Raw genomic sequence first — 14514 nt, 5'->3', positions numbered from 1 at the left:
TCACAATAGCCAAGACACAGAAATAATCTAGGTGTCCACTGACTGATGAACAGATAAAGAAAATGTGGTGTGTGTGTGTATATATATATATACAGCCACGAGAAAGAAGGAAATCCTGCCATTTGCAACGACATGGATGGACCTTGAGGGCACTGTGCTAAGTGAAATAAGTCAGACAGAGAAGACCAATACTGTATGATATCACTTATATGTAGAATCTTAAAAAGAAAAAAGCCAAGTTCATAGAAACAGAGTAGAATGGTGGCTGCAAGAGGCTGGATGGTGGGGGAAATGGGGAAATGTTCGTTAAAGGGTACAAGTTTCCAGTTATAAGATGAATAAGTTCTGGGGAATCTAACATATAGATGGTGACTACAGTTAACAATACTGTATTAAATACTTGAAAGTTGCTAAGAGAGTAGATCTTAAATGTTCTCACCACACACACACAAAATTCGTAATTATGTGAGATTATGGATTTAACTAATCTTACTCTGATTATATGTCAAGTATATTTCAATAAAACTGGGGAAAAATGAGAAAAGAGGAAATGCAATGTGGGATCCTAGGACAGCAAAAGGACATTAATGGGCCAACTGGTGAAATTTGAGTAAGATCAGTTTAGTTAATAACATTTTATCATTTAATTTCCTGCTTTTGATAATTGTATATGGTTATATAAGATGTTAACATTTGGAGAAGTTTGGTGACGGGTATATGGGCATTATTTTTACTGTTTTTGAAACTTTTTTTTAGTCAGCCTGAAATTATTTCAAAATAAAAAATAACCTGTGCTTGGGCCCCACATCTCATGGATTCTGATTTAACAATTCTGGGGTAAAGCCCAGGCATTAGTAATGTTTAAAGTTTCTATGGGCGATTCTAATGTGCAGCCAGGGTTAAGAACTAGGGCCCTTATTCGGTGGTTCCCAGAGTGTGGTCCCTGGACAAGCAGTATCAGTATCACATGGAAACTTCTTAGAAATGAAAATTCTCAGGGCCCACCCCAGACCAACTGAGTCAGAAACTGATGGTTGCCCCTCTGTTTTAACAAGCCCTCCAGGTGACTCAATGTATGCTTATGTTTGAAAATCAGTGCTCTGATAAAATTCAGCACAATGATGGAACACACAGGCATGAACGAATCAATTGTATGTTTACAAAGTTATTTAAATCACAACTATCACCATAATAATCAATGGTTAATAGGCATAATGCCCAAACTATTAATATATAATCATAGATAAAATTAAATCTATTCTATGTGGTCACTCATTCAACACTTATTTGAGTATTTACTATGTGGCAGTCTGTGCTAGGTGCTTGGGTGTACGATAGTGAATAATAAAACACTGTCCCTACCCAAAGGGCCTTTTTAAGGTTTTAATACAATTCAGTGCAATAAATGCAATGACAGAAGTTCTACCGAAGTAGACAGTAGGACCACACAGGTGAGCCAAAGGAAGCTTCTCAAAGGGGAGCAAGTTTTAAAGGAGGAACAGGAGTTGGACTGGGCTTCCCCAATTTCTTGGGGGAGGAAGAGTAGAAGGAATGGGTAGAGAGAAGATAGTGGCTCAAACTATGACTGTTGAATTGAGGTTGGAAATTAGGGGATGGTTTAGAGGAAAAATGATATTGAATCAATAGGAAGGGGAGAGGGAAGGATTTAGGATCTACCTAAGTTTCTGGTTCGACGCACCCAGGTAGGTGTTACTACCATTCATGGAGATAAAGAATACAGGAGAAGGAACATGGATCATCATTTTATTTGCTTCGCAAATTCTCTGCAAAAACTGTTCTGCCTTCTACCCTCCCCCACAAGAACAGAACACAATAAACGTAGATTGGGGCTTTTTTCTTTTTTTTAAACTGGTCTGACAATAAACTGAATTATCCCATACACTCAGGCCTCCCGTATGGCACGCAAGAATTCTACCACTGAACCACCAATGCTGCTAAACTGAATTATCCCATACACTGTCCTTTATCTTCACTGAATTCTATTACCACACAGTTACAGGAACTAAGAATTCATCTGGGGCAAATAGCCAATGATTATCTATTATAGGTAGAACAAAACACAGATTATTAAGATTCTTATGACTACTTTGTACTCTACGAAATGTCCAAAGATTAGATTACAACATGAGGTTTGCGTTTGCATGATGGTATTCCTTGTGACCTCTGTAGAAATGGTATCTATGGCACTGATAAGCCTACCAAGGACAAAGGTTCATGTCATAGGAAGCTGAAACTTTTACAAGTCACCCTGACATTTCATTTTCCTTCTACTTTTATGCCAGAATTAGGTTATCTCAAAATGAGGATAGAGGAAAAACTATCAAACCAACAAAAACCATGAAAAAGGTGGAAGTTAAAGAAAGGGAAAGTAATTTGTATACGGATTTTCTCTAAGGAAAAAAGTAACAGAATTCCCTAAAATCTCTCTACTGGTATGACATTACTAAGTTGCTAATACTGATTCACATGAATTTTGAAATTAATACATTCAATGTTACTTTCTACAGTTTGTTCACTTCATGGCAAATAATCAACAGGTGGCAGCACATCATTCTTAAACACAGTTTCTGATCTGTGCAAAAAATGGGTTCTGGAGAAGTTGTGTATAAATCAAGCTTTTGGAAATTAAATTCTGTTTTATCATTCCAGGAATTCTTTATCTTAATTTCTTTATCTTAATTTCTGATTGATATGCAATAAACAATGGCTTCTAAAGTTGAAAAGTTTCTCCTTAGCCTAAGTTGATAAGCCAACACTTAAATGCATCGGAGAGAAGCTTTCCAATAAAAAAATATTTTTCTTCTGTGAATAATCCCCACTCTTAATGCATTTCATCTGTTTCAGGTACATTTGAATGTGTATATTAAGTTAAGGTAGGGGTGCATCCTGCATTGCATCATTGTTACTAGAAAAAACCTGGAATGTGTTAATGGATGAATAGAATAAATGCTAAAAAGCAGGAGTACTCTGCCTGGTGTCTAATCCCCAATGGATCATTTGTAGGGCACTCATTGCCCCTCAGCATGGTGCTTACTTGCTGACTGCACATGTTCCTCCAAAGGCGGTTCATCTGCGCCCTGAACTGAAGCATATCCAGAGGATGCAGTTTCACTGTGATTATCCTCTTCATGAGGAGAGGCACTATTGGATGCTTCATTGGATGCCGGAACTTGTAAAGACACTGATCCATCTTCAACATCCACCTGCAGAAAGCATTTAAACACATTAAGAGGCTCTCAGAGTATACGTTCTTCCTTGACATATCATTACAAAGTTTCTTCATAGGTGACTTATTAGAGCAATGCTTCTTAACCTTTTAAACCTACAATCCATTTTTGATGATCACAAAAATTTCTTGCAGGTCACAGCCAGAGCAGTTGGAGTAATTGGGTCCAATGGGGTGAAAGATGCTACAGGCAGATTGCCATCAACATCTGACATGTTTATCTGGGTGAACACTTCATAATATAATGCCTGATACAAGGAAGGCACTCAAAAAACATTCCTATGCTGTACCCTAGGGGTTTTGAGAATCACTGTCATCTGTATATCTCCTCAAGTCAGGAAGAGTTTGTTGAGCTTGACTTTCTGTTGTGTGTACTGCGAAATAGGTAGGATTTTTTTTCATTTACGAAGTATAACTTAATATTTATTATACTCTCTCAAACTTTACATGCTCAGTTAACAACAAGTTTGATTGCTATGCAATAGTAAGAGAGTAAAAAACAGCAAGGGGTATCAGAAGTCAGTTGGGGTCATCACTTCCAATTCTGACCAAATAATAAGTACATTTGAGGAGAGGGAAGAAGGAGGAAAATGGAGGTGGTCCAACATGGTACCTCTCTGTCACTATGATGTAAGTAGGTCCAATTTTTGGTATAAACCGTAAGTCTAGCACATTATGTAGCTAAAAAATAAGGATTTTTTTCCTGAAGGCCCAGATATATAAATAACACACTGCTTAAGTTCCTTCGTATAAATAGTTTAGCAACATTTACCTCAATTCCCAAAGCTTTGAGTATGTCACATTTGCACATGGGGCAAGTCCTGTGTTCTAATAGCCATGGGTCAACACATGTCTTATGGAAAATATGGCTAATGAAGGAAAAAAACACATATTTTGGTTATCAGTTGTGAACTAGCAACACTTTGCCTAATATACTAATGGGTTACCCTATAAGTTTACTTAGTCTTTTAACGGATGCCTGTTTTCTTTTCCTTTTAAACACACTATTACAGAAACAAAATTTGGAAATTTCATAATACGGTACTTTTAAATATAGCCTCATTACTCTAGCTTCATAAAAACTATTTTCAATACCATTTACTTGAAAAATAGCTAAGATGTTACCTGACCTAAGGTTTTGTTCAGTAATTCGGATCTTAATTATTTTGTTATTCCCTAACTATAAAATAGTACAGTTAGTCATTCTCAATAATATAGTACAATAAAGTATTGAGTGTAACATAATTCCGATACTTTAGGCAATGTGATAAGTTCCAAGAATGCCACTATTTAATAGCTAAAAGGAAGAGTGTTAAGAACAACTTCCGGGAGAGGGATAATAAGAAGCTAAAGAATGAAGACTTCCAAATAGGTGCTCATAAGTTGATTTTATTTTTTTCTCAATAGGATTGGTAGAATTATTTTGAATTAAATAATCAACGGGCAGAAGACTTAAATAGGCATTTCTCCAAAGAAGATACACAGACTGCCAACAAACACATGAAAGAATGCTCAACATCATTAATCATTAGAGAAATGCAAATCAAAACTACAATGAGATATCATCTCACACCAGTCAGAATGGCCATCATCAAGAAATCTAGAAACAATAAATGCTGGAGAGGGTGTGGAGAAAAGGGAACACTCTTGCACTGCTGGTGGGAATGTGAATTGGTAAAGCCACTATGGAGAACAGTATGGAGGTTCCTTAAAAAACTAAAAATAGAACTACCATATGACCCAGCAATCCCACTACTAGGCATATACCCTGAGAAAACCATAATTCAAAAAGAGACATGTACCAAAATGTTCATTGCAGCTCTATTCACAATAGCCCGGAGCTGGAAACAACCTAAGTGTCCATCATCGGATGAATGGATAAAGAAGATGTGGCACATATATACAATGGAATATTACTCAGCCATAAAAAGAAACGAAACTGAGCTATTTGTAATGAGGTGGATAGACCTAGAGTCTGTCATACAGAGTGAAGTAAGTCAGAAAGAGAAAGACAAATACCGTATGCTAACACATATATATGGAATTAAAAAAAAAATGTCATGAAGAACCTAGGGGTAAAACGGGAATAAAGACACAGACCTACTTGAGAATGGACTTGAGGATATGGGGAGGGGGAAGTGTAAGCTGTGACAAAGCGAAAGAGAGGCATGGACATGTATACACTACCAAACGTGAGGTAGATAGATAGTGGGAAGCAGCCGCAGAGCACGGGGAGATCAGCTCGGTGCTTTGTGACCGCCTGGAGGGGTGGGATGGGAAGGGTGGGAGGGAGGGAGATGCATGAGGGAAGGGATGTGGGAACGGATGTATATGTATGACTGATTCACTTTGTTATAAAGCAGAAACTAATAAAAAAAAATTAAAAATAAATAAATAAATAAATAATCCAGTACCCCCCCCCCCCGACACACACACACACAATATTAAATAAACAGCGATGCTGGCTAGGTTCTTAAGTTTTTTATGGAACTAGTTTCCAAATTGTACCAGATTATGGAAATATTATATAATTAGCCTTATACCACTTCCACTAACATTAAAAATAAAGCAATCACCTATATTTAAATGAAAAGAAGTTAAAAATAAATACTTTCTTTACATCAAATTGGAAACATTCAGAATAGTTTCCCCCACTACAATCATTTTTGTAAGTCAGCTATTCTTATTGACGACATAAAAGAAAATCAAACTTACTTGCAGGTTAAGATGCGCACCAAATCATTAGGTTTATATAGTTCAATACACACAGCACAACTATCTCCATCAGGGCCAATTTCCTAAGAGCAAATAGTTATTGTTATTCAGATGGATAAGAAAAATACATTAAACTACAGAGCAAAATCAGAATACACTTGCATTTAATAAATTACATAAATTCCTACAGAAGAAGGAGCATCACATCACTAAAACGACTGTTTCAATAAGCAGTTTAAAATTATCTAGACTTAATTGGAATCTAAAAAAAGAGTCAAACTCATAGAAACAGTGAGTAGAAAATTAGTTTCAACGGTCTGAGGAATGGGGGAAATAGGGAGAAGTTAATAAAAGGGTACAAACTTTCAACTATAAGATGAATAAGGTCTGAAGATCTAATGTAAAACATGGTGACTACAGTCAATAACATTGTGTATTATGTAATTGAAGTTGGAAAATAAAATAAAATATTTAGACTTTAAAAAGTAAAAGAAAGGGGCTTCCCTGGTGGCGCAGTGGTTAAGAATCCACCTGCCAATGCAGGGGACACGGGTTCGTGCCCTGGTCCGGGAAGATCCCCCATGCTGCAGAGTGTCTAAGCCCGTGTACCACAATTACTGAGCTTGAGCTCTAGAGCCCGTGAGCCACAACTACTGAAGCCTGCACACCTAGACAACTAGAGAAAGCCCATGCACAGCAACAAAGACCCAATGCAGCCAAAAATAATAAATAAATTATTTTTAAAAAAAGTAAAAGAAGGAAGTTCCTTGGTGGCCTAGTGGTTAGGATTCCAGGCTTTCACTGCTGTGGCCTGGATTCAATCACTGGTCGGGGAACTGAGATCCTGCAAAGCCACTCGGTGCAGCCAAAAAAAAAAAAAATGAATGAATGAATAAATAAATGAATGAATGAATCAATCAATCAATCAATTAACGAATGAATAATGAATGAATGAATGAACGAATGAATAAATAATGAATCAATGAATGAGTGAATAAATAAATAAATAAAGTAAAAGAATAAAGTCCTGCAAAGCCACTCAGTGCAGCCAAAACAAACAAACAAACAAATAAATAAATAAAGTAAAAGAATAAAGTCAACCAAAGAGGAACAGTACAAAGAGAAACATGTAGCACTGATTTAAACCTCTTCCTGGTTTTAGAATTTGCACAATGCCACAAGTTCTATGGCTATGTTTTTCCATTAAAAAAAATTAAGGTATAAGTCACATGCAATAAAATTCACTCTAAATGTTGAGTATACAGTTTTTCAAGTTTGGAGAAACATGCAGTCACTTAATCACCACTACAGGATAGTCCTGGTACCCCAACAAATTCCTCTATACCACTTCATAATTAACCCCTCTGTAATTAACCCCTCCTTTTATCACTATCTTCTGCCACCCACTTATCTGTTTTTCAGTGCCTGTAGTTTTGGCTTTTCCAGAATATCTTATAAGTGGGATTGTGCCTTATATAGCCTTTGAGTCTGCCTTCTTTCACTTAACATAATGCATTTGTGATTCATCCATGTTGTTGTATGTATCAGTAGGATTCCCCCCGTTTTATTGCTAAATAGTGTCCCATGATATGGATGTACCACAGTTTTTTTAATCCATTCAACACTTGAAGGACATTTGGATTCTTTCCAGTTTCTGGTAATTATGAGTAAAGCTGCCATGAACAATTGTGAACAAGTTTTTATGTGAATGAGTAAACATCTAGCAGTGAGATTGCTGGGTTCTTTCGAGAGTGTATATTTGACTTCATAAAGAACTGCCATTCACTCTGCTGTACAGCAGAAACTAATACAACATTGTAAAGCAACTATACTCCAATAATTAATTAATTTATACACACACACACACACACACACACACACACACACACAGAACTGCCAAACTGTTTTCTAAACTGGCTGTACATTGCATTCTCACCAGAAAATGCATGAGAGTTCCAGTTGTCCCACAGCTGGTCAGCTCTTGGTTTTAGGCATTCTAATAAATGTGCTGTGGGTATCGCATTGTGGTTTTAATGTGTATTTCCCTAATGACTAATGATGTTTAGCATCATTTTATGTGCTTTTTTGCCAGCCATATACTTCTTTGGTAAAATGTCTGTTTTGACCATTTTTCCACTAATAGCTTTTTTAGTATCTGCCTTCTGTCTGTTCTCTTCTTGAGTTTTGAGAGTTCTTTATATATTCTGAATACAGTCCTTTATCAGATATGTGATTTGCAAATATTTTCTCCCAGTCTGTGGCTCGTCTTTTCAGTCTCTTAACAGTGTCTTTCAAAGAGCAAAAGCTCTTAATTTTAACAAATTTCTCTTTTTTCTTTAATGGACTTGTTTTTGGTATCATATCTAAGTAATCTTTGCCTAACCCAAGCTACAAAGATATTTTTCTCCCAAGTTTTCTTCTAAAATTTCATAGTTCTAGGTTGTATATTTAAGTCTGTGATCCATTTCAAGTTAATTTTTGCAGAGGGTATAAAGTATGGATTGAGGTTCATTTTTTTTTTGTCTATGGATATTCAGTCATTGCGTATGGAGAGCCAACAATTGGCTGCCCTTTCTTCTTTGAATTGCTTTTGCACCTTTGTCAAAAATCAATCGACCATTTATGTGTGGGTCTATTTCTGGACCATCTCTTCTGTTTCAAAGATCGAAAGGTCCATCCTTTCCCTAATACCATGCTTTTTTTTTTTTTTTTTTTTTTTTGTGGTACGCAGGCCTCTCACTGTTGTGGCCTCTCCCGTTGCGGAGCACAGGCTCCGGATGCGCAGGCTCAGCGGCCATGGCTCACGGGCCCAGCCGCTCCGTGGCAGGTGGGATCTTCCCAGACCGGGGCATGAACCTGTGTCCCCTGCATCGCCAGGCAGACTCTCAACCACTGCGCCACCAGGGAAGCCCTACCATGCTTTCTTGACTACTGTAGCTTTAAAATAATCCTGCAAATCAGGAAATGTGAGTCACCCAAATTTGTTTTTTATCAAAATTGTTTTGGTTATTCTAGTTCTTTTGCTTTTGCAAATAAACTTAGAGTCAACTTGTCAATTCCTACAAAAGATGCAACTAGGATTTTGATTGAAACTGCATTGAATCTATAGATCAGTTTGGGGAGGAAGTGACATCTTGACGACAGTCTTCTAATCCATGAACATGGTATATCCCTCCATTTCTTTAGGTCTTCTTTGATTTCTTTCTTTCATTATGTTTTGCCCTTTTCAGCATATAGATCTTGTACATATTTTGTAAGATTTATACCTAAGTATATAATGGTTTTGGTGCTATTATAAATGGTATTTTTTTATTTCAATAAGTTCTGTAGCTATATTTTTATTGTAGTACAAACTTCCATAGTTATTTTTTGATACGTGTTTTATACATCAATGGTAGTTTTCAACTGTGCTAAATCTGAAAATGGATGTTCAAGTAGAGTTGTACTGAAGCACTGTAGTAATTTCCTGTTGCTGTAACAAATTACAATAACTTAGTGGCTTAAAATGACACAAACTTATACTCTTACTGTTATTGCTTATGGCCCCTTTCTTGCATCACTGCAACCTCTTGCTTCCATTGTCACATCTCCTACTGCACTGTAGTCAAATCTCCCCTTTCCTCCCTCTTATAAAGACACTGTGATTATACTTAGGATCCACCTGGATAATCCAGAATAATCTCCCCATCTCAAGATCCTTAACTTAATCACATCTGCAAAGTACTTTTTGCCATATAAGGTAACATTTACAGGTTCTAGGGATTAGGACCTAGATGTCTTTGGGGGCCATTATTCAGCCTATCTCCAGTATCAAATAGATTAAAAAATCAATAAGATTTATAAATTCTAATGAAAATCATACTTTGGAAGAACATTTAGCTTTTAACAATGGCTTGGTAGCACTGCTTTAAAACAAATAGCATTTACAAGTCATAAATGCACCTTGTCTCCTTGTTTCAGTGTGCGGAGTTGAAGCCTTCCAATAGCTTTTTTAGCATCTGCCTTTAATTGTCTCTGTAATAAAAAAAAATAGCAGATATTAGAAAAAGTATTTTTAAAAGAAATATGATAAAAAAGGTAGAGAGGATTAATAAATATTTATCAGGTAAAAGTCAATGTCTAAGTAAATTTTAAAAGATAAAATTTAATTAGCCATAATAAATACCCATTTATCTGATACCAAGCAGGATTTTTTTTAATTACTGAAACCTCATGTTTCCCTACCTTCTTAAACAGCAACTTTGGGGCCACAACGGTAAAGCTATGCGTCCCTATTCCAAATGGATTCGGATGCTATGAATTTTCAAAGCAATTTTCCTATTTTCAAAAGCCCAGAGGACCTTAAATTACACCTTTTCCAATTTCTTTTTTGAATCATGTCTTGTTTGGTAGAAAGTGCATTGGATGCAAATGGACCTAGCTTCAAAATCTGACTTTGTCACTTACTAAATAAATAATCCTGGACAAGTCATTAAATCTTTGAGCTTGTTTACTCATCTATAAAATGAGGATAATACCAATCCTTACAGTGTTATTTGGTATTAGGGGGAAAAATGCTGTTTATAACCACTACTGCCTTGTAAGGAGGGTGGATTCTGAGAGTGGTAAGCCTTTTTTTGTTTCACTGAACATATACCTAGATGAGTCTGAATATGCAAAGGCAAGTCCATGGCTCATTTAGGGAATAAAGACTAAAATATTACATACATATCTATATCTATCCATATACACACATATATGTGTGTGTGTATGTGCGTGTGTGTATATATATATATATATATGTATATATATATATATATATATATATATATATATATATATATATATATATTTGAATCAGAAGTGAGGTTAAGGTATGGGGGAAATTTAAAAGGTGAGGGAAAAGTGAGAAAGAGAGGAATCAATGAGAGACTATCCCTCTGTGTGGGATGAACTGGCCAGAGGAAAAAACTCCCAGGTGGTATGAGATATTTGGTGTTAATTTGAAATTATTTGTGATGCCACAAATAAACCTTCCTTCTATTTCAGTAAAATCTACCACATACACGAATGCCTCAAGTGAAGATAATATATGTGTAAATTGAAGAAGAGGCTAGGTTTCACACCTGGGTGAATGCTGTATGGAATAGAGAGATAGCATGTGCAGCATGGGAAGATGCTAAGCAATCTTCCTATTTTGTACTGTAAAATGAACAAACTTATAGAAATTCAGCAGAAAGTAGGTTCTCAGAACCAGAGGTCTTGTGAGGATGTCAACAACTTCCCATCCCCCTGTATGCACCTCCATCCCCAGCAGGGAGACCCCTAGGTGACACTGATTGAGGTTACATGAAAATTAGAGATAATGTAAGTAAAGTATCCAGCATCATGTCCGGCTGATAGCAGACACTCAATAAAATGTTTATTAGACGAAAATATAAAGTACTATTTATTCATCAATTAGCATTACAGATTTATACATATCTGTAGCAAATATATTTTGGAAGGGAATAATCCATGGGTGTAGGTATGTGAGGAAATTCCTTAATGCCCAAACCTGCCTCCTATAAGATATCATTTTGTGAAACGTATTTGGCTTGATGCCAAGGACATTACTGCCAAAATATTTCTTTGCTGGCATAGTAGCAGCAGAAACTTCTCAGATTGTTACCTGACTGGCAAATATAGCTCATAGAAACAGTTAATAGGAAGGCCTAGCTCTCAGAAGGAAAAAGGCACTAATCGAAGCCCTTTCACTTTCTCTTTGAGACTTAATCATGGATTTCACCCACAAGGGTAATTTTATGATGGTACTTAATTTTTTAAAATAAATTTATTTTATTTTTTGGCTATGTTGGGTCTTCGTTGCTGCGCACAGGCTTTCTCTAGTTGTGGTGAGCGGGGGCTACTCTTCATTGTGGTGCAAGGGCTTCTCATTGAGGTGGCTTCTCTTGTTGTGGAGCATGGGCTCTAGGCACGTGGGCTTCAGTAGTTGTGGCATGTGGGCTCAGTAGTTGTGGCTCGCGGGCTCTAGAGTGCAGGCTCAGTAGTTGTGGTGCATGGGCTTAGTTGCCCCAAGGCATGTGGGATCTTCCCGGACCAGGGCTTGAACCCGTGTCCCCTGCATTGGCAGGCAGATCCTTAACCACTGTGCCACCAGGGAAGCCCTGGTCCTTCATTTTGAGCTTAAATATTTTCCCTTCTGTCACTTGTATCACAAGTAAATAACAGAGTGACAGTGAAAGGAGATACACTTAGGATCTTTAGAGCTGGAAAATTCTTAGAGTTCACCTAGCCTGAGATCTACTCTGACAGATAAGAAAACTGATGCCCAAAGAGAAAGAATGCTGTGCTCAAAATCTCAGAGTTGGTTAGTGTCAGTCCCACTGAAGCCCAGAGTTTGGGAACACTTAACTCTGACATCAAGGTAGCCATTTTGTTTACTGTGGCTTGGAGCAGGAAGCTAGTACTACTTCCTTACATTTATATAGTTATTTTATAATTATTTTTGATATCTATTACCTCATTTAATACTCACAACAATCCCCTAAAGGAGAGGATATCTCCATTTTAACGTTGAGCAAGTGGAAGCTCGGAAGAGTAAAATAACTTGTCCAAAAGGGCATGTAGCCTCTGAATGATAGGGCTGGTACTGGAAGTCTGCTCTTCGTATTCCAAGATTCCATTACGATACAACCATCCAAAACCTTCTGAAGTTTTTCCAACTCCTGGATTCTACAGTCTGTCAAATTGTGGCCAGTCCTTACAGTGAACAGCCAGTAGGCCCACAGGATTCTGGTCCTGGCCTAGACTTCCAAACATCACTACTTTCTTTTCCTATAAAGTATGAGCTATTTCAACACAAAGATGAAAAAAATGCAAATGATACAAAAATAGAGCCAACAAGAGAAAACTGGGCAAGGAAAAAATGTAGTTGATAAGAAGTCTTTGACAATCATTTTGTAACCTGTCTTTAGAGCACTTCTGATTTAGGTTTAAGTAACAAGCTCTATGACACAACTTGGGAAATGCACTCACAAGGAAGTAATAGATCTCTAGTGTATTTACCTGATTAAATCTATATAGTCTGATTTCTCATTCCAAAATATTCAACAAAATATAAATGCATGAGTCTCCAGCGCTAGTGTTCATCAATTCATCAGGGATGAATGCTAACTATACAACTTTGATTATATCCAAGACTAATGCAAATTAATTTGAGAGATGGGATTGAACACAAACTTTAAATGTAATGTCCAAGTCTGCGTGAATGAGAAAAGTGGAACTTATATTAAGACCAGAAGATCCAAAAAAATAAAAACCAGAAGATCCTAAGCAAGGGACTTGATTATGAAGGATCTCTAAAACATTTGCAGCACAGCATAAACCGATGCTTAATGAAGCAGCCCTAGAATTTTAAAAAATCCTTTAAGGGGCAATTTGAATATTTCCAATAACTCTTACCAAGCTTTTATAAAGAAAAGACATTTCTTTCAATATGGAGGAGCGACATGTGGTTTTGTTAAGAAGCACAAACTGTATTTTTAGAACCTGAATAAAGGTCACTTTTAAAACTGCCATCAGTACTCAAACTATTTCACTGTCACACTGATAGCAGGAGTTCCCAAGATGCATCCATTCCTCTAAAAACTGACATAGGAGAACAAAATTAAGACCAAGTAGTTTATTTTAAATATATGTTTGGGTAATTTTGTTTAAGTCAAACTTCTGGCTTTAATATTTAAAGAGAATATGCCCCAATGCAAACTTTAATTAGATTCCTTAAAAAACAGAACTTCAGGGCTTCCCTGGTGGTGCAGTGGTTGAGAGTCTGCCTACCGATGCAGGGGACACGGGTTCGTGCCCTGGTCTGGGAGGATCCCACAGGCTGTGGAGCGGCTGGGCCCGTAAGCCATGGCCGCTGAGACTGCGCGTCCGGAGACTGTGCTCCGCAACGGGAAAGGCCAGAACAGGGAGAGGCCCGCATACCGCAAAAAAAAAAAAACGAAAAACAAAAAAAAAACAGAACTTCAAGAGTATATCTACTTTGTTACACAAATTACTTTGGACACCTTTTCGGTACCTCTCCACCGTATCAGAATTCCCCCCTACCCTATAAATTCCAATAGCACATTGTTTCTACCTCTTATATTCTGTAGTTGTATTATTCATGTGTCTTTTTCTCCTAGTAGATTGTGAGTAGGTGAAAGACTGGGCCTTAATCATTTAAAAAAATTTCCCATAATGCCTAGTAGTTGCTCAAAGAATAACTTCTGAGTTTAGAAAAACAGATTTTCATGATTTTCTCATCTTTTACTCATTGAAAGCTTCTATTCTATCAAACCTGGGAAAATAAAGGTTTAGAGAACATGTATTGGGCCCCTGCCATGCTTCAGGTTTAACCCTAAGCTTTTTACATGTGTCATCTTGTTTAAACATTAACAAGCTTATGGAATAGGTATTTTAATATCCAAATTTTATGGACAAGAAAAGGTTCTGAAGCTTGACTAAAGTCCAGGCAGCTGGTTAGTTGCAGAGCTGCTATTCAATTCAAGCCCAGGTTCTATGTGGCT

At 36.9% G+C, this 14514-nt stretch overlaps 1 protein-coding gene across 2 annotated transcripts in view; it reads right to left on the bottom strand.

The window, feature by feature from the left end:
- Nucleotides 1-14514, bottom strand: part of RNF128 (ring finger protein 128) — a gene marked incomplete at both ends in the record, with an annotated part of 95102 nt that overhangs the window by 4421 nt on the left and 76167 nt on the right. For both annotated transcript variants that reach the window (XM_079727421.1, XM_079727420.1), the window contains 4 exons: nt 3056-3224; nt 4020-4116; nt 5963-6045; nt 9905-9976. In XM_079727421.1, coding sequence (XP_079583547.1) covers nt 3056-3224; nt 4020-4116; nt 5963-6045; nt 9905-9976 — 421 coding nt within the window. The remainder of the gene's footprint in view (nt 1-3055; nt 3225-4019; nt 4117-5962; nt 6046-9904; nt 9977-14514) is intronic.

The sequence above is a fragment of the Hyperoodon ampullatus genome (assembly GCF_949752795.1).
Source record: "Hyperoodon ampullatus genome assembly, chromosome: X".
Classification (NCBI taxonomy): Eukaryota; Metazoa; Chordata; class Mammalia; order Artiodactyla; family Ziphiidae; genus Hyperoodon; species Hyperoodon ampullatus.
This window is presented reverse-complemented; position numbering and strand designations above follow the sequence as displayed.